The 25,830-nt window shown below is 40.2% G+C and overlaps 1 protein-coding gene across 1 annotated transcript; it reads left to right on the forward strand.

Annotated features, from left to right (window-relative positions):
• Positions 1-697: 697 nt before the first annotated feature.
• Positions 698-7,692, forward strand: ZNF706 (zinc finger protein 706). Its single transcript, XM_006897163.1, has 4 exons — positions 698-830; positions 3,981-4,117; positions 5,924-6,031; positions 7,393-7,692. The coding sequence occupies exons 2-3, from the start codon at positions 3,983-3,985 to the stop codon at positions 6,017-6,019; spliced, it is 231 nt and encodes a 76-aa protein (XP_006897225.1). The 5' UTR covers positions 698-830; positions 3,981-3,982; the 3' UTR covers positions 6,020-6,031; positions 7,393-7,692.
• The last annotated feature ends 18,138 nt before the right edge of the window (positions 7,693-25,830 follow it).

Consider the following 25,830-nt stretch of genomic DNA (forward strand, 5'->3'; position numbering starts at 1 on the left):
GGCAGCTGGTGAGATAACAAAGGTTGCGCGTCCAAATTAAGGGCCGCCCGGCCGCCAGCCTCACTGGGGCGGGGGCAGCGAGTCCGGGTGGCGGGGCTGCCCAGTTGGTGACAAACGCCGGGGCGACTGAGACTCTACGTTCCAGTCCCCACCCCCGGCCGGCGCCTCTCTGCCGGTACCGGGCAGCCAGGAAGACGCGTGAGAAGGGCCCCGGGGCCGAGCCACCGCCCAAGTGAGTGAGCGAGCAACTTATGAAACAGCCTGCGTCCCGGTTACCCGCCCCGGGAACGCGATCACGAGGCTCCCGGCGGTGGGTGAAGGAGCGGCGCGGCCAGAGCACGCCGCAGAGGAGACGCACCAGGGAACACAGGGCGACGTCTCCCACAGCTTCCGCCTCGCAGGCGCTGCAGTCGCCGCGAGCCCCGCCCACTGTCGCTTATGTAATGCCGACGTGCTGCCATTCGCCCGCAAGACCGGAAAGGGCGCATGCGTGCAGGCGGGCGCCGTAGGAAGGCGAGGGGGTGGGGCCGCGGGGAGCCGGCCGGCGCTGGGGCGGCTGGGAGAGCTGCGGCGCGTGCGCGGGCACGAGGCGTAGTGGTCTCCCAGAGGCTGAAGTGGCGGCGGGCGCGCGCGGTAGCGGCGGCGACGGCGGCGGCGGGCCTGCGAGGCGCGGGCTGTTGTCCTCCCGGCTCTCCCCTTTCCCCTTCTTGGCGGGTGGAGGAGGCCGAAGCGGTGCTAAGTGCGCTTCCACGCTTCCTTTCCCTCCCGGCGACTTCCCCCGGCCCTCTCGCGCTGCGCGGTCTCTCCGACGCAAGACTGTCCCAGCCCCGGTGAGCGGAGGCGGCGCTGACGCCGCAGGACACCCGGGGACCGGGGTGGCTGGCCCTCCGGCGGCGGGCGACCCTCTGGCGGCAGGGGCCGTGAGGGGTCACCATAGGTCGCGAGGGGTCGCGGGGTGGTGGGGGGAGCAGCGGCCTCTCGGCTGCCGGAGAGCTAGCTGCAAGGCCCGGGCCGAGCCGGCGCGGGCTGCGGGGCCGCGGGCAGGAGGGAGGCTCGGGCGCCGGCCAGGCCCTGCAGGTGGCCGGGTCGCCGGCTCTCCGGCTGGCTCCGGCGCGGAGCCGTAACCCTACCTCCTGGCCACGGCAGCTGGTCGGTTTCTCCGAGGCCGGAGTTTTCTATGGCAGAAGGGGTTTCGGCAGCTTAGGCCTCCTGGAGGCAAGTGTTGGGCCAGGGTCCATGTGGAGTGGCGGGGAGGTAGGGGCTGCGTGGCTTTGGGGGTTGGAGGGGGGAATTGGCTTCTGGAGGCCTGAGTGGCCGCCTTGAGAAGGAATGCACCGTCTGCAGCCGGTGAGATGTAAGTTTCAAGTAGACTTAAATCCAGCTATACTCTTCCTCCCGCTCCCAGGAAGGGTGTATGTAGTAGCTGAGGTTAGAGTCTTGATCCCTGCTTGGGCCTCTTCCTTTCTGTTGCTTGTGAGTGATTCTACTTCCTCCATCCAGAAACCCCATTTTTTTTCAGCCTCTTATTTTAGTATATAAAAAAATATCTTCTGAGGCAGTAGTACTTACTGCCTCCTGCAAGAGCTCTTGCATTTTATGAAGCGCTCTCTCGTTTTGCTACAGTTTTGTGGGGATTCTTTTTGTAGCCCCTTTAGAACACCAGATGAAATAATAACATTTTTTTAAAATCAGCTTTTAAATATTTCTAAATGATTTGTTGCTTTTCAGCCTGTGTCATTGATCAGGGAGTAGTTAAACACGTGGTTTTTGTAGAAAATGTAATGAAGTTCTAAGTTGAGCTGTCCAAAAAGCAGGTGGCTTGGTCTTTTGCATTTCTGCTTTCAGAAAGGAAACCAGTGCAATGTGTTGTCAGGAGTTAAGGGCCCACTTCATGCATTTTGCCTGTTTAAATCGATTTACTCTACCCAGTGTTAGTAATTGAAACTACTTTTCATCCTTTTATTAAAGCTGTCACGGCTTTTTTTGGGTTTGTGCTGCTTTTGACAGTGGAACAATGTTGTGTAATAATAGTTCAGATAAGCCGTAAGTGCAAAAGTTAAAAAATAACTTCGTGTGTCTGATAACATTGCCTGAAAAGGAAAATACTATCACAATAGCCAGTAAATTCTAGATGTCAAAGACGCATGGAATTAGTGGACTGCTATGTTACAGGATTTTTTCCCAATAAGATCCCCCTCAGCCATTATATTCATGATATACATTGTTTGGAAGCATTAAGATGCAGGAGAGATCCTGACATTAAAACATTGGAATATGTAAAGATTGAACACTTGACTGCCATTCAAGTAATACACATAAGTGGGCAAAAATGTTTTCTGGGAAGAAAGATTGTAGCCTTGACAGTGGTTCGAGTTAAGTGTGCTTAAAAAATTCATTCCCTTTGGTTTAAAAGAAATAAAACACAAGTGAAAATTTAACTTGGAAGGACTACCATAGTTGGTAATACTTCACACTCTTGTAATGGAGAGCTGTTTTTATGTTAGACTAAATACTTTGGGCCGTTTGTTACAGTATATCATTGACTTCCTAGACGTTTTGAGGCTTGATGGTGGGAACTCATCTTCCCTTTTTTTTGTTTTGTTTTTTTGTTATTCCTCCCAAATAACATAGGTAAATGGAGGGAATCTTTGGTATTCCCTCAATACTTTGGTTTTATATGCATGAACAAATTAGAGTTCTAGTCAGAAAAGCGGCCAGCACTAGCTTTGCTGACGAAGTAGTTGCAGAGCCTTCGTATGTCCATGTCCTGCAATGATTTAAAATTTCATTTTGGTACTAATGAGTATTACATACTTTACTACTTAGGATTCTGTTGGTGTACGGAAAAAAGCAGCTAAAAGTAGCACTATACCCTTTAACCTGTGTTGTCTAATAGAAATTTTTATTAAAAAGAAAAACTAATTTTTCTCAACATTTTTAGCTCATTTATGATTAAATCACTACTAAAAAGTTATGATACTTTTACCCTTTGTAGTAGGTTCATTCTAATTTTATAACTTGTGCAGCAGTTGTGTAAAGATCAATTTTAAAAGAAAGGTATAACCTTTCAATGAAGCACAAAGACTCCACGGCATCTAATAACGAGGTATTGAAGAAGACAGTTCCCACCTGCTTCTGTGGTCATCTTTAGATCGATAGGATGGCATCTCTTATTTCTCCTAACTGTAAAAATCTGGGTTTACAGGTGAACACTGAAACAAAAAAGTGCCTTAGCAAAAGAATAAAGTTATTCTAGGGCGACAGGGTCTGAACTTTTTGAGTCAATTTTTAAATTGAAGATTACGTAACATACACAGCTCTTTAGTATGTCACCTAGTATGATTTTCACCAATGAACACAACTGTGTAACCATTACCCAGCTCAGGATATAAACCTTGATGGACCCTATAAGTTTCTTTTATGTCCTCTCAGTCATTCCTTCCTAACCCTCTAGGTAATCCTTTTTATTCTTGCTTCTTATATGCTGTTGGGTTAGAACAGCTCATACCCTTCAGTGGGTCCACCAAAGCTGCTTTCATTATAGCTTACTGTGCCCATTTTTAATTTTATGTAAGTGTAATTTTTTTGGAATCTGAATTTTTTTCTTTTAACATTAGAAATTTGAACCATGTAGTTACCCTTTTTAAATACTGTATAGTACTCTCCACTAAAAATAACTATTAATTTTGTTATTGGTAAGAATTAAATTGTTTCCAGCTTTGGAGATGTCTGCTCTTAACATTGTTGTGCCTTTGGTTGTCCATACCTTTATATTTGGCTGGATTATCTACCTAGGAGTTCAATTTCTAGGTCTTTGGCTGGATAGCTAGTAGTTTTCAACATTGATACTGCCAGTAACAGAATTTAAAAATGTTTCAGGGAATTTTAAGTTGTCAGCTCTGAGAGCTATCATGTTTACCTGTTTTGATTATTCTGTATTAGAGTAAATAAATCACTCTAGTGCCTCAATTTGTTTTTAGATATGGCTCGTGGGCAGCAGAAGATTCAGTCTCAGCAGAAAAATGCCAAAAAGCAAGCTGGACAAAAGAAGAAACAAGGCCATGATCAAAAGGCTGCCGCCAAAGCTGCTTTAATATATACCTGCACTGTCTGTAGGGTAAGGGGATCAAAAAGAATTTGCCTATGGACAGTTCTTTCATTATACATAAGTCAGTTTAGGTTAAAGCTTTGCAGTAATGGCAAGTTGAAGGTTGTATTTGAATTGGATTGTTGTAGTAATAACCTCTTTAGTAATCAGTTCCTTAAATATTTTTTGAAGGACTCCTGTGGCCAGCCAAAGTTTTCTAGGAACTATGGGGGAAAAGTGAAGAAAACAACCTCTCTTTGCTCATGGAGACTAAAGATGGCTTCTTAAGGGCATATCAAACTTTGAACTTTGTTAAGATGTTAAATCTAAATTCTTAGTTCAGTGAATACTGAAGCTATATAAAATGCTAGAATGTATATTTCCTGTTTTAAAATTGGCCTTTGGTGGTTTGTGGGGTTTTTTGGTTTGTTTTGTTTTGTATTTCACTAAATATATTCATAGTGAGGGCTTTTACTAGAATTAATATTTGTTAACTCTGAAGAATTTAAGTCACAATAGCTACAGTTGACTGCTTACCATGCACAGACAGTGTTCTATTTTTTTTTTACACGCATTAATCCATTTACTCCTAACAGCCCAATGATATAAAATAATTTTATGGGCATTAGATTACTTGCCTAAAGTTAAATAGCTAGTCAGTCGTGGAGCTCAGGTCTAAACACAAGCAGGTCCTTCCTCCAACTCCAGAGTCCACTGCCTGGATCTCTGTGCCACAGTGGATTTTTCTTGAATTTTCAGCCAAAGCCTTTTTCTTACCAATTTTTTAAAACTTACCATATTCAGAGATAGTAAATGGAAGTGCCAAAGTTAAAATGCATGGTGGGATCAATCCAGCAACTTCATACTGGCAGGTTGGATGAGAAAGGATCTTGAGAAGCCATGGTAGTAGCTTGTCATCCATTGGTGTTCAAAGAAAATAAAAATAGGTTTATTAACCATTTCCAAGTATGAGCTACTTGGAGTGCTATTGATAGTCAGCAGTTCCAAATTACATTAAAATTCTCTGTATATGAGAGAAGGAATCTGTCTCGTTCGTTATACTGTTCATTTCGGCTTTATTACACTTAAGATACTGATTGATTGGATAGAACCGAGATAGAAATAAAATTCACGAAAATAATGATGAAGAAGTAAGTTCACATTTAAAAAATCAAAACAAAATGACTGTAAAAACCCTAACTTGGAATGGTGCCCTGGGAGGCATGGTGACAGTTGAGCTAACTGAAAGGTTGATGACTCTTTTGGAGGAAAAAGCAGCAGTCTGCTCCCATGAAGACTGACATCATGGAACCCTGTGGGCAGCAGTAGTCTGTCCTGTAGAATCACTTGGGGGTGGAATTGACTCAGTGGTAGTGGCTTTGGTTTTTAATTTTTACCTAAAGGAGTCAGTACAGTGTAGCATTTGAGAACGAAAATGCCCTCATCTTCAGCTAAAATATAGGTCTTAGTTTTGAACTCTTAGTTTTAGTTTCCTTATGGTATAAAATGAAGATGACTGTGACAGTTACCAGAGCAGTCAGGTACAGTTCTTAATAGACTAAAGGTTTGGTAAATATCACCAGTTTGCTATTAATGAATTAAGCCGGATAATTAATTTTATATGAGCTATCCCTTCTTCATATGTATACTGTAGGACTATATTAGGTTATTTATTTTTTTTCTCAGAAGATCTTTTCATAAGCCAACCACTGAATTTAAAAGTATTTTATGATAGTTAATATGAGCAAAAGAATTGTTAATTAGTTTGTAAAAGTAATACATTTCGGAGCTTCCCCCCCCCAAGATTTAACACTCTTTTTAAACAAATTTTTATAGACACAAATGCCAGACCCTAAGACCTTCAAGCAGCACTTTGAGAGCAAACATCCTAAGACTCCACTTCCTCCAGAATTGGCTGATGTTCAAGCATAAGGTTGTTTACAGGTAATTGTCTTCACTCCACACACACAACCCCACTCCTTTGGTTAGGGGGAGCTCTGGTGAAAAGTATCAGATTGCACTGCTAACCCAGTAGCTGCATGTCTCCAGTGGTTCAAATGTACCAGCATTTCCTTGGGAGAAAGATGGACGGTTTCCTCATGTTGTGATCTTGGAAACTTCTGGAGCCTTATGAGTTGGAACCATCTAGACTGCAGTGGGTTTGAGTTTTTTTGAGTTTTAGTTTGTTAATGTTAGAATTCTGGAAGCAGGAGTGGCATCCACTTCCGAAATGGCTTGCCTTTGGAAACTCAGTGTACAAACAGTTTGTTCATAGGGTCGCTATGAGTCGTCTACGACTTGACGGGGACTCGACGGCATCAAACAACAAAAACAATGTTAGGATTATAGTAACTTTTTTCTGCATTATGAAACTTTTGCCTTCTTTTGAAACTTTATATTGCTTCCTGTTTCAAAGTTAACATTTAACTTTAAAATTGTTGAAAGTCCATTTTCCCAGACCATTTTCCTTTCAATGTCTTTGAAACACCAAGTTTTTATTATTATAGCCAAAAATGAGAAGAGACAGTGTGAAAGTTGCTGGTCCTAGCTAGAGTGGAAGAGATTTGTCAGCTTTAAGAAAACAGTTAATAAAAGTACCTGTGTATTTACAGGACTCTTCCAGCTCGGTGTTCCAGAGAACCTTTTTCCCCAAGAATTTTACTATAAACCCAAAACCAAACCCAAAACTGTGGCCATTGAACCCATTCTAACTCATGGTGACCCTCATGAGTGAACCTTCTTCCCCAAGAATTTTACTATAAACCCAAAACCAAACCCAAAACTGTGGCCATTGAACCCATTCTAACTCATGGTGACCCTCAATTTCTAAGGCTGGAAGTTTTTATCATAGAAGGATCTGAGCCATTTAGTAGTCTTAACATTTAACAGTGTGTTTTAAGAATTCTTTTAGTAAAGCTAAATACATTCTAATACAAGGCAAAATAATAGGCCTATATTATAAACTTGGTTGTAGTTATTGTTGTGTACTGTCAGGTCCAAATGACCTTCATAGCTGACCTTCAGCGGGTTTTCAAAGGCAGTAAATCACACAGGAGGAGATTGCCCACCAAAGCTGGTGGATTAGAACTGTGTACCTTTGGGTTGACAGCACAGTTTCTTACCACTAAGCCACCAGAGCTCCCCTTAAACTTGGTAGTTGCTTGAAAATTACCAGTGGATTGCTCAAAGATCTTTCATTAGTTTATCTAATTGCTTATAGTGGATCTACCAGAAACTAACTTTATATTGAAGAAATGTTAAAGATTTTTGAGCTGGTTACTGAAAATTTTTCTTACATTTTCTAGGTGAATCCATGACACCTTTGACTCTTCTACTGTCTCAGACCTTAGGTAACAAACCTGCAGCTGCTTTTCTAACAAACTGTTGATCAGCAAAAATAAAGGGGCTACAGAAACACTGTTCCCTTTTGGGCTTCATTGCAAAGACAATTCTGTGTAAATGTACAGTTGACTGATTTGGAAATCTGAAAATCAATCCATCCTTGTTATAAAAAATTTTTTTACAATTGTAATTATATTGATGTTCATATTGTGTAAAATAACTCGTTTAATAAAGTAGTACTTTGATTTTACAACATCACAGGATAAATGGTTCTAGAAATTCTGTTCTAAGTTTCCACATTATTTGCCTTATATAAATTGTAATAAATCCATCAACTGGAATTGCAAGTGCAATTCTTAACTCCCTTTCATAGCTCAGTGGCAGGTTCGTTAGTTAAACTAGAGCAAACACATTCATTGCATTTGTGTACGAGGTTTTCTTGGCAGCTGATAATGTAGGTAAAGAATGATTTGCCTGCTGCCATAGTATGTTCCAGTTATATTTAATTTCCAAACCTTAAGATCATAATTTTTGTTTTGAGATTGGGTATTTCCACTTACAGTATGGCCTGGTTGTAGTGGCCAGCCAGGTATATTCTGCAGATAAGTGATAACCTCTTATTGTGTTGAATGTCAGCCCCTCTGAAAGATTAAGTTCTGAAGTATATACTATAATGAAATAATCAGTAAGTTTATTGTTTAATTGAAAATATGGATGGAAAAGAACTAGTACAGAACTAGTAAAGGTCTATCTTTTTATAAACTATACTAGATTCTTTGAAAATGATTGACTTTTTTATCTTAAATTGCAATTGGTATTATCAGTTATTCATGATTTGACCAATTTTGCATTGAAAGGAAGATTGCAATGATTTATGTCTGGGTTAATTCTCAGAATCCTCTTCTCTTTTCTTTCAGTGAGTTGCTGATTTTGGGAGTTGACTTTGTGCTGGTTCCTAAAATCAAAGACTCTGTATAGAGTATGACTTCAGGATGGGCTAAAAAGTATTACACTAGACCAATACCTCATTCTTTTAAATAAAGCTATGGAGAAGTGGGTTGGTTCACATAGGTGAGGTCACTCTTACTAAGTTAAGAGAAACTAAATTAAGAGGTCCTCTAATTTGCTTTTGTCATATATTCACCTGTATGAGCAAAACTGCTGTGTAACAGGGTTTTTCCCCCTAACACAATTTAAAGTGAACGTAATAGGAAGAACACTCAAGTATTTACTGGAGATTGCTTTAGAACCGAAAACCTGATCTTGTGCATAATAAAATGCATTCCCTCTTTCTGTTGTAACTCCCTGCTGCAATTGTTTTATAGCTGTGCATATTTTCTAGCCACCTTGTTTGTCTTCACTGTAAGTTTAAGATATGATAGTTCCAAGGAAAACTTCCAGGAATGAGTTTCTTAGCAACTCCCATTCTGAGATCCTTACTTTAAATTTAAAGTACAATCCTTTTGTTTTATGTGTTTGATTTCCCAAGTTTCAGATTTAATATTTCTTGTTGCCTAATATTTGTAGGTTGCCAGAACATTAGAATTTTTCCTAATTTCATGTGGATGTTACATAAATTCTGGTTAAATAACAACTTAAAAACTTTTAAAAAATGCTTTCAGCTTATGTATGTTTCTGTTTAATAACAAAATAATTTCAAACTCTTCGTAAATTTTTGTTCAATTTTATTTTCTACTCCACTTGTTTCAATGGCTGTAAATCAAAATTCTTGGTTCTTGTATGTAGCCATTTTTAATAAGCAGCTGAAGACACCATATTTAACTGTTTCAGTGATAGGGAAAAAAGCTGCATTTTCTTGCATAAAATAATTCTCCTACTTCACATGGAGAGGATTATTTTACTATTTTGAGTTGTATCTGCTATAAAAGGAAAAAGAATTCTTAAGCATCCTCATTTAATATGAGATTTTTTTAACAGATCATAACAAAGTTCATTATACAACTCTTGTGGTGTCTTCAAAGACTTTATAAAAGAGACTGAGAAAATTGGTCCAAGTGTATTCTGTATTCCATTAGCTGCCAAAAGGAATGAAGTTAAGATTCAATTTGTTTCCATTCTTTTCATGTGGAACTACATCCCCGTGTTTAACTGACACACTGGGGTTCAGATGTGTGTTGTACTATCTTATTAAAGAAGAAAATAAAATGAAACTAGTCCAATTTCTTTTACATTTAAGAGGTTTATTATATTGCCTCTTCCCCTTTTTTCTTCTGAATTGTCTCTTGGGGTATAGCTCAGTTTCAAAGGGTGGTAAGGGATTTCTCAAAGTTTTCCCTTCAATCTTTGCCTATTCTGGGTTTACAGACTACTTAAAATGAAAGGGAAAAGTCTGTCTTTATAATCTTGTTATAAGAAAACAGTGGAATTAATCGCATGATGGTTCAAATCTGAGATGCAGGATAAGTAACGTAGATTTTACCACAACAAACAACCCTTCATTTCCCCCCATATCCCTTATAAACTACTTATTTTTAAATGTGATGAATATAGGAGACAGGTTTGTGTTTTTTTTAGAGTGATCGGCTACAATTCATAACTGAAATAATACATTTAAACCAGCCAACCAGAATAATTTATACGAAATGTTTAGTTTTGTTAGAGATAACATACTTTTTAGAAACTTTAACAGTGAAAACCAATCCTTTTATCTATTCCAAAAATTACAGAAAAATCTCAACTTCCACTTTTTGTTGTTGTTAGGTCCCATTAAGTCTACTGCCTCATAGCATACATATGTACAATAACTCAGAACCCTGCCAGATCCTCACGCTCTCCGACATGGCTTAAGTTTATGCCACTCTGTATCATTGATGGTCTTCCTCTCCTTCACTGGCTTTCTGCTTTTCCAAGTATGGTGTCCTTTTCAAAAGACTGGCCACTTTAGATAGCATGCCCTACGTATAGGAGATGACGTCTGTTCATCCTTACCTCAGAGGATTACGCTGCTGCACTCCTAAGACAAAACTGTTCTTTCCACATTCTGTGGTATGTTCAGTATTCTTAGCCAGTACCACAATTCAAAGACATCAGTTCTTTGTCTGTCTTATTCACTGTCTGACTTTCAGATGTATATTAAATAATTGAAAATACCATGACTTGGCTTAGGTTAAACTGGCATCCTTGTTCTTTAGCATCTTAAAAAGAGATCTTTGATAGTAGATTTGCTATAAACGTGCCTTAATAAAAATTCACCATGTTACTAATTATAGATTATCCTATTAGACTAAAAAATTATCTGTCTGCTTTCTGTTTTGAATAGGGAGCTCTGGTGAACTAGTGGTAAGAGGCTGCACTGCAGTTCAAAAGTATGTGGTTTGAAACCGCCAGCTGCTCTCTGGGAGAAGGATGGACAGTCTCCTATAAACCCACTGGGGGGTCAGCTATGAGTTGGTTCCTACTAACAGCAAAACATTTTAAATATACTTTGAATAAGCTGCTTGTGGGTAACTTTGTGCATATTTTGTTTTGAACAGTTTACTTTAGCTTCAATTTTAGGTTGTGATATTCTTTTTATATAATATTATTCCAATTTTATAATCTATACATATAGAAACAGACTTACATGTGCTGTTATGTGGCAGAACTGACTCATAGCTAACCCTCCAGCAGGTTTTTAATGGCTATAAATCACACAAAAGAAAATTGTTCATCTTTATTGTGTAGCTGACTCATAGTTAACCCTCCAGCAGGTTTTCAATGGCTATAAATCACACAAAAGAAAATTGGCCATCTTTATTGTGTAGAGTGGCAGGTGGATTCAAACCAGGTGGCTTTGGGTTGCCAGGTCACCAGAGCTTCCTGTCAGACTTGCACTGACAATACAAAATTGCCCCATAGGGTTTGTGGACAGTATAAGTTAAGGTTTACCAAAACAGACAGCATATCTTTGTCCTGTGGAGTCCCTTACAGGTTCAAACTGCTGATATTCAGTTAGTAGCCAAATGCTTTAGCCACTGAACCACAGGCTTCCTTAGATATGTTTATAGTCAGTCATTATGCTAAAAATCGTATTTGTATCTATGTCTATGCAATTAATAGTGGCTTAGGTTTTTAGAAACCAAATAACCACCTTACTGTTAGAGCTTTCTATAGTTTAAAGCTAAGAATAGGACTTAAACTTTTGTGTCTTATTTATTAAAATTTTAATCACCAGGAAGAATACCATCATAATATTTCTTCTGTAATAATGTAGCAGTATGTCTCACACTGAGGGTTGAAGTTATGGTGATCATATATTTCAATTTGCCAAAGAATAGTCTTGGTTTAAATATTAGCATTGAATATTACTAAGTCATCTTAATGTTATCCCCTTTTACTCTTCAGCCAATTTATAAGTCATTCATGTCAGACAACTATGGTATTTGTTAAAAATGTAGATTTGAAAATTTATTAAATCTAGGATAGAAAACAGTCTATAGTTTTTTAACAGAACCTTGTGATTAATTTTTTTAACATGTAGAGGTTCAAAGAATGAGAAGTTAGCATTTGAAGTAGAAAGAATATTGAAAGGTGTTTTGCTTTCTTTTTTGAAATAATCCTTGTCACATCATTTGAAATTTGAGCCCCTTTTGGAGACGTATAGGTTGTTAGAAATGGACTTTCTTACCTGTGAACATGTTTCTGATCATTTAAAGGTTTAAGTTTGTATACCCCTAAACATCTTTATTTCCAGGTGGTCAGTTTAACTTTTTAAAGGTTTAATAGTCTTTCATTTTTAAAACAAGTGACATTTTTCTAGAAGAAAAATCTAAACATGAGTCACTGGCAAGGTTTTTTGCTTTTTCAAGGCTTTAATTCCATTTTTGGTGTAAAAAAAAATTTTTTTTTTCTTCTTACTGGGACTAGAATATCTGATAAGATAAAGAACCAGATTGTAAGACTTTGGAACGCCTTAATCCATACGTGTTCCCATAAGCTTTATATGACTTGTAGGAAATTATTTAGATTCTTGTTCACAGATCCATCTTTTCACCAATGGACTTAGATATGAAATGGGTGACTGGGGATAGAGGTTCTACTTGTTGGGATGTTTTAGTTGGCTGGTTGGGGACTCATGGTGAGCCCAGACCACAGAATGACCCTGTTCAGTCTCATACCGTCATTGTTAAGTATGGCTGTTGTGATCCCTTGGATTACCACTGGCTGGTTTTTAGAAGTGGATGACAGGCTTTCTTGTTCTGTCTGCATCTTACTAATGACTTTAGTTTTTCTTTTAATGTTTTTCTTTTCTCCTCTGGCATCTAACCCGGGATATTGCATTGCATTTAGCTGTCATTTCTCTTTAGTCTCTTCTGGACCATGACAGTTTCTGTCTTCCCTTATTTTTCACGACCTTGACCGTTTTAAGTAGTACAAGTTTAGGTTTGTTGTTGTTGTAGAATGTCCTGAAATTTTGAAATCATGTTTTCATGATTAGACATGGATAATGAGTTTTTTAAAAAGTTAGCAGAGAAATTAAAAGCCCTTCTCAGGGTGTACCTGATAATTACATGACTTCACTGATGATGTTAGCCTTATCACTGGATTAAGGTAGTGTCTGTCAGGTTTCTCCACTGGGATGGTCTTGTTATTTTGGTTCCCTATTTTCATATTTTTTTGAAGAGTTACCGAGTCCAGCCCAGCTCAAGGAAAGCAGGGATTAAACTTTTCATCCTAGAGGAAAGGTTATCTATCTGCCTATTTCTTTGTTTTTTTCATTTGGAATTCTCTAAGAAGAAATTTTTTTCCATCTTATTCACTCATTTGTACCTTAACGTATTCATAATACAAGTAGCATTTCAGCATTGGTAGTTGGGAGCTCCTTTGAACTGGCTCTTGTCTCCCTAGAGAGTTCTGGTGGCCTAGTGGTAAGGAGTTGTGTGGCCAGCCCATAGGCATGCAGTTCAGATACACCAGCTGCTCTGCAAGAGAAGGATGGACATCCCCCTGCAGAGTCAGCTACAAGTTTTCTTCATGCAACTACTGAAGCTTTCTCATAAATTGCCAGCATAGTTACTAAGAATTAAAAATACGAGTTGTTTGTAAACTGTAAAACATTATATAAAAGCAAGGTTTTATTCTATCAAGAACTGTAACAAAAGCTCCTAAACTTGGAAATTACAATCTGTTTTAGGAGATAATACATAGGGTTTTTTAAGCACTTCTAGTGTTTTCTAGAATGTATAGGAAGAAGATGGTTTATAGCTTGCGAAGGTTGATATGTGCCTGGAAGGATGAGGCAAAGGGCAGGCAGGGGGAGTAGAAAAAAGGAATTAAGGTGGTGGTGGCTGAGTAAGCAAAAACTCAAACAAGTATGTGTTTCTTTGAGAGAAAATGAGTAGGCCAGTTAGAGCCAAAGACTTATGAATGAGAGTCTTTGAGTCTGGAAAAGAGTGGGGGAAAGATCATTAGAATAGGACCAGATTGTGTAATGCATGCAGTAAATAGTTTAAATGACTTTGCACACTATGGGAATCCTGTCAGGGTTTAGGAGCACAGGGGAGAAGTGACTTCATGCAAGTATATTAGGAAGATTAATATTGAGTACTGTTGGTCTTGTTTTAATAAAGCTATTTTTTTATAATCTTAACTGCCTTTCTCTGCTTTGGTTTGTTTTTGTTTGGGTTTTTATAAATTAAAATGTTATAATCTAGGTTAGTAGTAGAATACAGTCAGGACAGTCCAAAATGTGCACGGAGGCACCTCAGCCTTGAGCCTTCTATCTTTGGACCAGTGTTATCAAGTTTTCAGTCTTACCAGTATTGGACTTCCCCCCCCCCAGAATTGTCCAGCAAACTTGGGCAAAGACTTTGAGCGAAGCTCTGGTTCTGTCTTGGGAAGTAGTAGTCCCAAGGCCTGCTCCTTCTCGCCTCAGGTCTCTGGCTCTCCACAGTGGCTATTGTGGCTTTCTCTGTTTTGTAATAGGGTATACTAACCATAATGTAACCTTTGACTATTCAAGCTTATTAAAAATACAGATTAGCAGGCAAGCACTTTTCCTTTGCTATGATACAGCGACACTACTCAAATCCACAGAACTATATTTAGGGACATTTGCCTATGCATGCAGTGATGATTGTTTTCTATGATATTTTCTACCTAATAGTAAAAAGAAATTATTTTCATTATGCATAGTAACTAGACAAGATAATATACTTGAATTTTGCAAATACACTCATTCGGTCACGACACATTCTCATGCACACGCATACATATTTTGTGTATCATCCTTGCACAGGAGCCATGCTACTCTTCTCTGCATCGTTCTAGTTTTAGGATATGTGCTCCTGAAGAGAACACCATGCATGTACATATCTTCAGTTGATCCATACTTTTGTTTTTATGGGGTCACTTCTTGTGTATTGTATTTTCTGCAATTTACTATTTTCACTTAACATTATTTCAGATGGTTTTTCATTTCATGTTAATGGCTGTATCAGTGTGAAGTCATTGAATAGATTTGCTATCATGTTTTTACTGCTGTTGAACATGCAGATTTTATCTTAACTTGTGTACAATGCTTTGCTTCCACATACGGAAGTATGCATCATAAGTTTGAAATGTCTTGTAGGAGGTAGAGAATGAAGTTTTTGAAAGAGCATGATTGAAGACTGAATGAGAGAACCAGAATTGCTGTCTGCATAGAATACAGGAGCAGGTTACGCGTAACTGTGTTTGCATTTTGGCTCCTGACCTTCTTTTGGGTATTATACTTTGGTATTTTTAAATGTGACTTGTCATATACAGTGTACCTCACTGAATTCTAGTCTTAGGACATTTTGATTATACTATTAGTTATATTTCTTCTTTTTGAATTGTCTATCCATTGCCCATTTATCTTTTGGGGTCTAAATGTATTAAATCAGCTACAGTAAAACAAAGAACTGAAAGTTGCAAGGGGACATCTCATAACTATTATGATTAAATCCATAGTTTATTTCACGCAGATTACTAAACTATAGTGTCAGCACTTCTTGCTGGAAATCTTACTGTCAGATTATGTATTAAAACCACAGTTTGCATTTAAGGCATTTCCCCCCCCCCCTTTTATTTAACATCAGTGGAATTAATTTTCTTTTGATGAACTGATAACCTGTCCGTTTGGGTGACCTCATCTGTAGGGAGTTGTTCTACTTCCCCAGTGGGCACCCCTCTGGCAGTTCACATCCATCAGTGACTCTGAGGGACAAAGACAATCTCTTCCCGGGCATTTTACAAACTGAGAAACGCACTGGAGGATCTGATAAGAGTCTGTTCCAGGATGGCAATGAGAATAAATAGAAAAAGCCATTTGTATTGCATTTAAACCACTTCAAGAAGCTGAGGGTGGGGAGCAGGGGAAATCACAGGGTCACAGTTTGGTGGGTGGAGGGAGGGGCTGATAAAAAAAAAAACCATGTACATAAATGAAACAGTATAAACAACTAATTGTATGCAAACCAATAAATTTTAAAAATAGTGCAATCACTTCAGGTTACAGTAACCAAATTGACTTTTATGTTCTAGATTTCATTTCTTGTATGAATTTCATTAGGTGCTCTTCATAGTTAAGTATTTATTTAAGATTTCTGTAGTAACCAAATACACTTTGGCCAGAAAAAATCCTGATAGGAACAGTCTTAGGATAGGGTAGGAGATTAGAAAATATGATAATCGAATGTTCTAATGAAGAAAATGGAAGCACAGAAGTTCAAATCCCACTCACTCTCTCTCTCTTCCAACACTATAAATCTGAGCCAGTTATCTCCCTTTGGGGAGCTAATCCTTCAAACTCATTGCCATCGAGGCAGAAACAATTCAAAGTTGACCCTCTGGTCGGTTTTCAGAGACTGTAATCACAATGGATGAAACTGACAATTTTTTTACCTCCCGCAGATCTCCCTACCAAGTAGGCCACCAGGTTATCTTTAGTCACCTTATAAATTGCAGAAAGTATTAAGTACCTGTCCAGTAACTGATGCTCAGAAAAGGGCAACATTCTTGCTGCTGTCTTTTCCTGTTTCTTTAGCCAAATTGTAGTATATAAAGTATACACACCCTTCTCAGTTCTTTTGTGCCCCCCTTTTTTTGTAAATGAATGAATTACTTTCTCCCCAACCAAGTTCAATCTTTGATAGTTAAAAAAAGATTTTTATATATCTATATCTTTGTCCTTCGAGGAAAGTGATTGATTCAGAAATAAGCTTACCAGAAAACTTGACATTGTCTTGATTTTCAAAAGGCACAGAAGAAAATACTGGAGGGGGAGTGAATTGTAAATTTGCTTTTGGTGTTACTGCCTTTTTCCTATAAAACTCTTTCCTCAGATGGACCTTGGTCTAATTTATTGTGTAGTTGTCTTGTGTCCTAGTCTCTTCCGAAAGCCACAGTTGTTTTTCCTGAGCAGAGACTTTATCCTGAGTGCATCCCCACCAGGTCCTTCTCCACTGAAGTCATGAGTGAGTCTTTGTTACTCATGAGCTAAATGCACTTTACTGCAAGTCTTCCAAGTCTGGCTCCAGTCCCAGAACCTTCTGCAACCACAGCTGATCCTCTTCTGCATCCAACGTGAAGGCTCGTGCTCTCTCTTTTTCATTACTTTGGGACTAATCTCTGCATTTCCCAGTGCTTTCTGGTCTGTTAGAATTAACCTTATTGGCCACTTCATCATTTTCTGTTCTTTAAGGTCTTTAGGAACAGAAATTGTCTTAATTTTGTGGTTGACTGTCGTGACTGGACATGTGACTATTTAAATGTGGCCATGCTGTTACAAACCTGTTGGTTGAATCCTAGAAATCCTTTATACCATAGGTTGAAACCTTGCCCTGACCTGCACCATCTTCACAGCCTCCACAGTGCTTAAGCCCAGTGCTGCACTCAGGGTACCAGTCATTCTTTGAGGTCTCCTTTGCTGATCATCTGCTTTTCCAAGTGTGATGCCCTTTTCAAAGGACTAGTACTTCTTTAAGAACTTGCCCAGAGTGTGTGAAGTCCCACTGTTTTGCCTCTGAGGTGTACCCTGGCCCCCCTTCTAAGATAATGTGTTCATTTGGCAGCCTGTGGGATGTTCAGTGCTCTTGTCCAACATTCACGTGCATATGAAGCAATTGAAGATACTGTGCCTTGGGCCAGGCACACTTCAGATTTTAAACAGGTAATCCTTGTTCTTTAGCACTTTTAAGAGGTCCTTGACAGCATATTTACCCAGGACAAATATGTATCCTAATGCAACTTAGAAAGCATTAGTGCATTTGAAAGGATTTAACTTGATACTCAGTTTATGTACTGAGAAGTTAGGGATCTTTGAATTGGAACTGAGTCAATGCTGACCCTCCAGCAGGTTTTCAGAGGCTATAAATCCCGTGAGAGAAGATTGCTCATCTTTCTCCTGTGGAGTAGCTGGTGTGTTCGGGCCGTGTGCCTTTGGGTTGGCAGTGCAGCTCCTTACCCACCAGAACTCGTAGGTGTGTGTAAACCTGTCGAGTTCCTTGCACCACTGTTCGGTCGTGGGGGGGTGTGTGTATCTTCACAAGGATAGACATACTGAGTTTACAGTTGATTGAAAGTATAGGAGAGAAAGCTAATAATGTAGTTCAGAAAGATTTCAAGCTAAAACATTGAACCAGTATGCACAAAAGCAGTTTACATAGAATAAAGGTTACATCCATTTAGAATTCAAAAATTGCATTGCATAAGCCCAAAATAGGGACTTGGCATTTTCTTTCATGTGAGAACCAATATGTTGCAGGCCTACCAAGTGAAGCATGATTTCTCTGGAAAAAATAAGCATGCAGTCTGAGTTTAGGAGATGATACATCTTAATCACATGAAGTTTTCTCTTCTTGATAGCCATTTCTCATGCAAAAGGATGGTACTTTATTCTGAAGTGTTGTGTTGTTTTTTTAAATTACTATTTTTTGTGTGTACCGTCAAGTCAGATCTGACTGGTACAGGAGGAGATTGCCCCTCCTTCTCCAGCAGAGCATCTGGTGGATTCGAACCACATACCTCTGGGATTGCAGTGCAGCTTCTTGCCACTAGGCCACCAAAACTCCCTTTGAAGTACTGTTTTTAAGTGAAACTTTTTACTAGATTGCATCCAGATGGAAAGGGTCTAGGGTGGAGACACTTAGAAACTAAATGTGTTCTGTGGAGCAAATCTGATAGCCATAGGTCTGAGTCTAAGAGAAAGCACTCTGATGCCTATGTCTGTGCTGCAGAATGCCTTAGGGAATGACATCCTTATAGTCCTTAGGCAGAGAAGTTGAATGATAGTGCCTGGAGCAGTGCACAGTAGGTCTCTGCATAAATACCAAGGCTTGCATATTGTTCATGATTTAGAATGGATAGAAAATACTCACCTGAGAATATCCCTCAGTTACATTGCAGTATGCTGTTGTGAAAGTGGAAAGGGGCTTGCATTCCAGCCAGAAGATTGAAAGCATATGTATGCTCTTAGTGGCACTCAACTGTGTGTCATACATATGAATGCCACATGTCCTGTATTCCACAGCAAAAAACACATGTATTACAATCACTTGTGTGCAGGAAAGCATAGGCTTCTCAGCCAGGTAAACAAGTCAACTCAATCACTGCCGTTTATAATATGTGTGAGCTTGAGTAATCTATTTAATATCATGAGTTGCTTCATCTCATTGAGGAAGATGACTACTTAAGTTGCTGGGTGGTTATAAACATTTAGCATTCATTATACTTATGATTGTTAAAAATTTTTAAGAAGTAAATTTGACTCTTGGCCATCTACAGAGATTCCTTGGAGAAGATGGCTGTGCACATGAATCCATTTGAGTGGGTGTGAGTGTACAAAATATTTCTGGAGGTTTTTTTGTCTTAATATTTTGAAATAATAGAAATAGGATACGTGCTATTTAGCTCTTAAATTCTCTGGAACTTTGGTTCTGCAACTGTTTTATTCTTTCCTCGTCTTTTACATCCCATGGTAAAGAGTTTTTAATTGGAAAAGTAATATATGCATCATGGTAAGCAATTTAAACAGCCCAGGTAGATGTAAGTCAGGGTGCTTTACGTAGTAAGCCATATCCAAAAGCTAGTTGTCTCTGATTTGATTGGCTGTTGACTCTCAGGGTGATTAGAGTTTTAAAAATCAAAATACCATCTTTTTTTTTTTCAGTGATCTTTGCATTGTCTAAAGAGAAAAAATTCCAATGATACATGGTCAACCTCCTGATGAAGATTGAATTAAACTGGCCTCCGTGGTTTAGAACAACTTAAAAGCTCTCACTACTGCAAAACCCAAAAGCAGACTCTCTGATTGACTTGTATTGTAAAAGGCTCTTCTCTCCAGCCTTTTTAAGGACCATAGCCCAGTTCATGCTCACCCCAGGAGGGAGGCCTGCAACTCAGCTTCTCAGCTCCTTTTCCATGAAGAATGTTTCATTGCATGATTATAGAAAGCAAGGTTTACTGAGATTGTTTACTTCTTACGACTCAGTTGGGGCCTAAGAAAATTAATCTCCCTTTTGGGTAGATCACTGTGACTCCATCAGATTTCCGGGAGAAAACAGATGAAAATGTTCAGTTTCGTGGAAAATACTTTTATTGCACCAAGGCAGTGAAGTGACCTGTACATCAAAATACAGAAATTTGCCAGGGTGCCCTGGTAATACTATGGTTAGGTGTTGACTGCTAACTGAAAGATCGGTGGTTTGAGCCCACCAGCTGCTTCACATGGATGAGATGTGGCAGGCTGATGTGGAAAGGTCAGAGACTGGGAAGCTGCATCAAGTCATTCTCCTCAGCCATCCATGGTCGCTGAGAGTAAATAGCAGTATTCAAAGGAGCCCAAGTAATGGAGTGTGTAAGGTGTTGGGCTGCTGACCGAAAGTTAGAAGCTTGTATCCCATTAGCTGCTCCATGGGAGAAAGCTGAACAGTCTTCTTCCCAGTGGGTGATTGTTAGAAGTCAGAACTGACTAGAGGACAGTGGGGTTCTTCATCTTTTAGTCTAGATCTCTTTAAAAATAATTGCATATAAAGTAAAATGAAGACAGTTCAATGCCAGACTTTAACTTCTAGTAAAGGATATTCAGTTAACATGTGCGCAGGCCCTGATTTTTAGCTTTGTCAGCTTATGCGGCCCTGCCAGTTAACATCACAGAATGCTTCTCTCCAATCAGGGCCTACCACTGCCTGGCCACCCTGACCCCCCACTGTCTTGTGACGGTCCATCTAATTATAAAACACCCTATTTTGAGTTACCACCATCATTCCTATCAGCTGGATGGCACAGCAGCAGAAAATAATCTAAAACTTAGACTTGGGCTTTTTCTTTTTTACTATTACTAAATACAGGCAAATTATTTGAATGATCAAGTGTAAAATTACTAGGAATGTCAAACTTCAGGAAAAATTGTGTATATGCCTTAACTCCTGCATATTCTATCTTACACAATCCACCAGCTGCTCTGTGGGAGAAGGATGCGTAGTCACCTCTCATGTGCTTTACCCTCTGAAAACCTACTGGAGGATCAGCTGAAGGCACTATCCCTTTTTGTTTATTTTACCCTTTTACAATTAGACAGTGAAGTGAGGTACGTTTGTACCCACTTAGTATTTACAGGTCGTTTCATACCAGTATTAGCAGAATAACAGTTTTCTTCCTGAACTTGTCTTTAATGCTGAGATCTGTATCCTTTTAAGGAAAAGTGAATTCTGATTTTATCATGGAACCAACTACTTGGTAAGACTTGTTTTATTGACCTTTGATTAGCCTCCCAAAGATGTATGTACAGTCTACCTTCTTTGAAGTTCTCCTGGCTTGATGGGAGCTGGCTGGTTTTTGTCATTTGGAATGAAGCAATAAGGTGTAAGAATTTGGAACTTGTCTTTTGAGTTTCAGCTCTAACTCTTACCTGTGTGACCTCAGTGGCAAGTCCGTTCATCTCTCCACATGTGCTTTACCATCTGCCGTTTCTGTTAGTTTGGAACCAACTTGCAGCTGACCCTCCACTGGGTTTTGCGAGGCTGTAAAATCACGGAGGAGATTGCCCATCTTTCTCCCTCGGAGCAGCTGGTAGATTCACAGAAGCAATAATAATAATGACTCTTCCTTTGCACTGCAGACACAAAGGCCTTGTGGCTTTGGCAATTCAAGTACACCATCGGCTCTGAGGGAGAAAGAGTGAAAGTCTCCTGGCAATGAGAGAAACTCAAATGTGCTAGAAATAGTAAATAAAGCAAAATACTTGGGGGGAATGTTAGCTAATCACAGTTTTTGAACCTGCCTTAGCAGTGTTTTTAGTATCAGGGATGCAGCACTGGACAAAACAGACGAAAAAGCTGGTGCTCCTGGCAGTTACTGTTAGGTGCTGACCAGTCGGCCTCTGACCCCTGGTAACCCAGGCACATCTGAGTGAGGTGCTGCCTGGTCCTGCACCGTCCCCGCAGTCTGTTCCAGCTCAGACTCTTGTGAGTCCTAGAGTTGGTTTTCAGTAGATCAGGCCCTTGTGCAGTCGGGAAGCTCCTCTGCAGTCGGGAAGCTCCTCTGCAGTCGGGAAGCTCCTCTGAAGCCTGTTCAGCCTCTTCAGCATTACACAAGCCTCCACTGTCAGGCAGTGGCTGTGCCAGAGCTTCAGTAGCCAGCAATCGAACAAATCAAAACGGTTGGGTTTTGTTTTTTCCAGTCAGAATTTAAAAAAAAATGCCATGCTATGTAAGTTATAAAGCCAGAATAGGATTCTCCCTCTAAGAGAGCAGGCTTAATCTGCACAGAATTGGCAAGGCTGTCTGGTTACCAGCAGTTAAAAAGATTCTGCCCCTAATATGAAGACATATGTGACTGCCAAGGGATTTGGAGTCTCTGCTTATAAATGGCTTTCAGAGCATGGCCTGAGGTGTTCCAGAGTTTACTGGGTCTGCTGGTCATTACCACTCTGCTGATTCACTAGAAACAAATGTTCAGTGAAATCTGGAATGTGATCTAGTGGTGATGTAGAATCCTTACAGACTAGAGTTTGAGACACCTAAAGTCTCTTGGGCACAGATGGTTCCTTTTTTTTTTCTTCTCCCCCAGGTGAAGGTCATGTCTAGTGAAGGTATGGAAAATGAACAGATGGTTTCATACATAATAGCAAATAAAAAAGTTTGCTTTTCTGGACCATGGTTTAGCATATCAACATTTCAAGATTCTAAAGAGGCTGTGGGGAGCTGAGTTATAATTCAATTTCATCGGGGAAAACATCTGTGAAGGAGAAAAGGGTGACAGGCAAGAAAATGCTGGGAAAGTCTTGAGATCACAGTGTAGCTCTGACACCGGTGGAGGGAGGGAAGGAATTTGGGTAGAAACAGCTTCCAGCTAGGGCAAAGTTCACAGACTCCTTCTGCCAGGCCAGTCAGGAGGACAAGCTCAGGCCGTGTGCACAGGAGAGGAATCCAGGGCTGGGCAGCACTAGTACTCCCTCCTGCTATACTGCCCATTGGCTAGGATGGCTTGGTCACTAACGTGGATCTGAGGAAACAGCAGCCTCCCAGCTGGTTGTGTTGAGGGAGCTCTGAGCATCCTTGATTGCCCTAGACCCTAATTCACATACTTTCACTGGGATTGTGGCCTTTGTTGGGAGATCTTAGGAATCCTGTATTGCAAAGGCCCCTGAGCTACGTCGTCCTTCATTATTAATCACCAGGGCACCAGACACTAAAGGTACTACACTGAACGAGTTAAAAGGAACCTGCCTTCATAGAATGTGGTGTCCACTCGGGTGGGCAGGCGAGGGTACTTGGAGAGTACAGCTGTGTCCTCATGATGGGCTGAGCACCCTCTTCTCAGCAGAGGACAAGTTACCTGCATCTTAGAGACGGAGGGAGCAGCAAGAACAAAGGCCCTAAGACAAAATGTGATCTGTTGTAGGAACAGAAAGTGGACTGGAGTGTAGGGGATAGTGAGGAAGATGGTGTGGCATGTAGTTCAAAGATAAGCAGATCTGGCAAGGTTTTGCAGGCTATGTAAGACATTGGATTTTAATGTAAACACAAGAACCCAGGAAGTCATGACATTTTGGTGAAGAGCATGCTTCCCACTGCATTTAGTATTTGTCAAATAGCAAATTTTAAGTGGGAGACAAGTTTGGAGACTAGCGGATTCAAATGAAAGATGCTGAAGATCTGGACCTGGTGGTGACAGACTTGGCGGGTGTTGCAGACGTAGAGCCCAGTGAGCTTACCTAGGGTGCCAAGCCAAGAAAGGAGGCCTTGTTCAGCTGTGTGGCTAGTGATGCCATGTACTGAGTTGGGAAGGAACAGCTTGTGGACAGAGTTGTGCTGGACAATAAAAACTTGAGTTTGAGATGCCCATTAGCCAGATGGCGATGTTAAGTGCAGCACTGCTTGTATGCAACTGGAATGCAAAGGTGAGATTGGCTGGAGATGGAAATTTGGGAGTGTTCACTGTAAAATGTATTTAAAGCTATAGGATTGGATGAGATCATTTAGTGAAAGATTGCAGGTGGAAAAGAGGGTCCAGAATCAAGCCCTGGAGAACCCCCAACATTAGACATTAAGTAGGGGGATAGGAGCTGAAGGCAGGAAAGAAGAGAACCAGGCTGTGGAGAGGGAGCACTGCATTCTATCTCAGTAGTTGTGTGCTATTGCTGGCTCTCCAGTGGATTTTCAGAGGCCAAAAGAATCATACAGGAGATTGCCCATCTGTCTCCCAAGAAGCAGCTGGTGGGTTTGGACCCCATGACTTCGGGATTGTAGCACAGCTTCTTAACCACTAGGCTACCAGAGCTCTCTGTCAGAGAGGAGGGCAGATGCTGGCAGAAAAGACTTAGCAACATGAGACTGTTTAACCTTTGCAAGGTTACAGAAGGAATGGGATATGGGGAAGTAGAGACAGTTTTATTGTGAAAGAACAGAGAGATGGGGTAATCCTTAAGGATGTGAGGCCAAAGGCATTTAAAAATGTATATTAGATGTTACCAAGATTATTGAAACTGATAGTCTTAACCCCACTTTGCTGGATTAAACTCAATAAAAGAGGGAACAGAAGTGACCCCCACCCACGGGGTCAGTGTCAGCAGGAACTCATGTATCCAGACAGGATAACGGGATTTTTAAGGGACTGGAGACCGGTTTCCTGTTAGCAGGTGGGAACCCCTAGAGGTTGGTCCAGGGTATTTGACACTCAGATGTCTTTTGACCTAGCTCTGAGGCAATGAATCCAAAGTTTCTCTTAGAAGGCTGACTTGCCTAGCTCAAACAAGGCCAGCCTTTGAGGCATGCAATAAAAGAATTGTAACAGTAGGAGGAAGATATCTTCCCCCCTCAGCAAATGATAGTGGCAGCTACGGAAGGACAGGGTCAGTATCTGGGTCTCAGGTCAGTCGTCTTTCTGCGATACAGCAGCACCATTTTACTGCCAATTATCACTTCCTGCCCGTGGGGCTGGAAACATCACTGGGCTTCAGCAGCACAAAAGTTTCAAAGGTCACATAAACTCATGACTCCAAAATAATCTGTCATTTCTTTTGTAAGGGTTTCTCAAACTCTTGATTGCCTCTTGCAAGCAGATACACAGCAAAAGCTATGCCAGAATGATGGCTTCTACCAAGAGAAGCAAAGCTCATCTTGTGAGGATCAGAAAGCATGTGCTTTTAAGAAATGCAATAATCTCACCCAGAAGACTTTAAACTGAAGTTTGAGAAGGTGGAAAAACTGCTCCATTGAAGCTGTGCAACTCAATGTTGGTGAGAAAATACATCTAACAGAGACAGAAAAGTCCTTTAACTGACAAGGGACACTAGATGATTTCAAGTCAGGAGATTATGAATGTGAAGCAAAGAGAATGTGAGTTAACAAAAGGAGGGAATCTGTATTTACTGCTATCACAGAAATAAGAGTTTTAGGACTGGAATGAGGAAGCCTGACCTAAAGGATAGCAGAGGGAGGAGCCCTGGCAGCTCAATGGTTAAGCACTTGGCTACTGACACAGAAGATGGCAGTTCAAACATACGTAGCTACTCCCCAGGGAAAGACCTGACACTATACCCAGAAAGACTATAAAATCTAAAGAAAGGACAGTTCTGCTGTGTCGTATGGCATTGCTATGGGTTGAAAATCAGCTTTATGGCACCTAATAACAGGAACGGTAAATATATTAAAAATTAATGGAAGTATATGGAAAGTCAGAGCCCTGAATGAAGACACATACTTGAGGATATTTGAGTGGCAGGAAAAGTGAGAGAATCAGAAATGATTTCTGTAGACCATGCTTTCCAAGTCTCAGTTTCAAACCAAAGATTAGATGGAGTAAAAAATTATTTCTTTTCTCTGAGCCTTTGCTAGAAATTTTATCTTGCTAATATGAGTACATTTGATAGATTTTTTTTAAATTTATTGACAATTCCATCTTTTAGAAGGTGAATGAACAAAAAATCAGACTCTTCA

This window comes from Elephantulus edwardii, unplaced genomic scaffold (genome assembly GCF_000299155.1).
Source record: "Elephantulus edwardii isolate Elephantulus edwardi_28Jun2011 unplaced genomic scaffold, EleEdw1.0 scaffold00202, whole genome shotgun sequence".
Lineage (NCBI taxonomy): Eukaryota > Metazoa > Chordata > Mammalia > Macroscelidea > Macroscelididae > Elephantulus > Elephantulus edwardii.

What these genes read in the sequence shown, in the direction of transcription:
- ZNF706 (XM_006897163.1), top strand. Translation starts at nt 3,983, where the DNA reads ATGGCTCGTGGGCAGCAGAAGATTCAGTCTCAGCAGAAAAATGCCAAA. An exon ending in ATACCTGCACTGTCTGTAGG is followed by an intron (nt 4,118 to 5,923) that starts GTAAGGGGATCA and finishes AAATTTTTATAG; the next exon opens with ACACAAATGCCAGACCCTAA.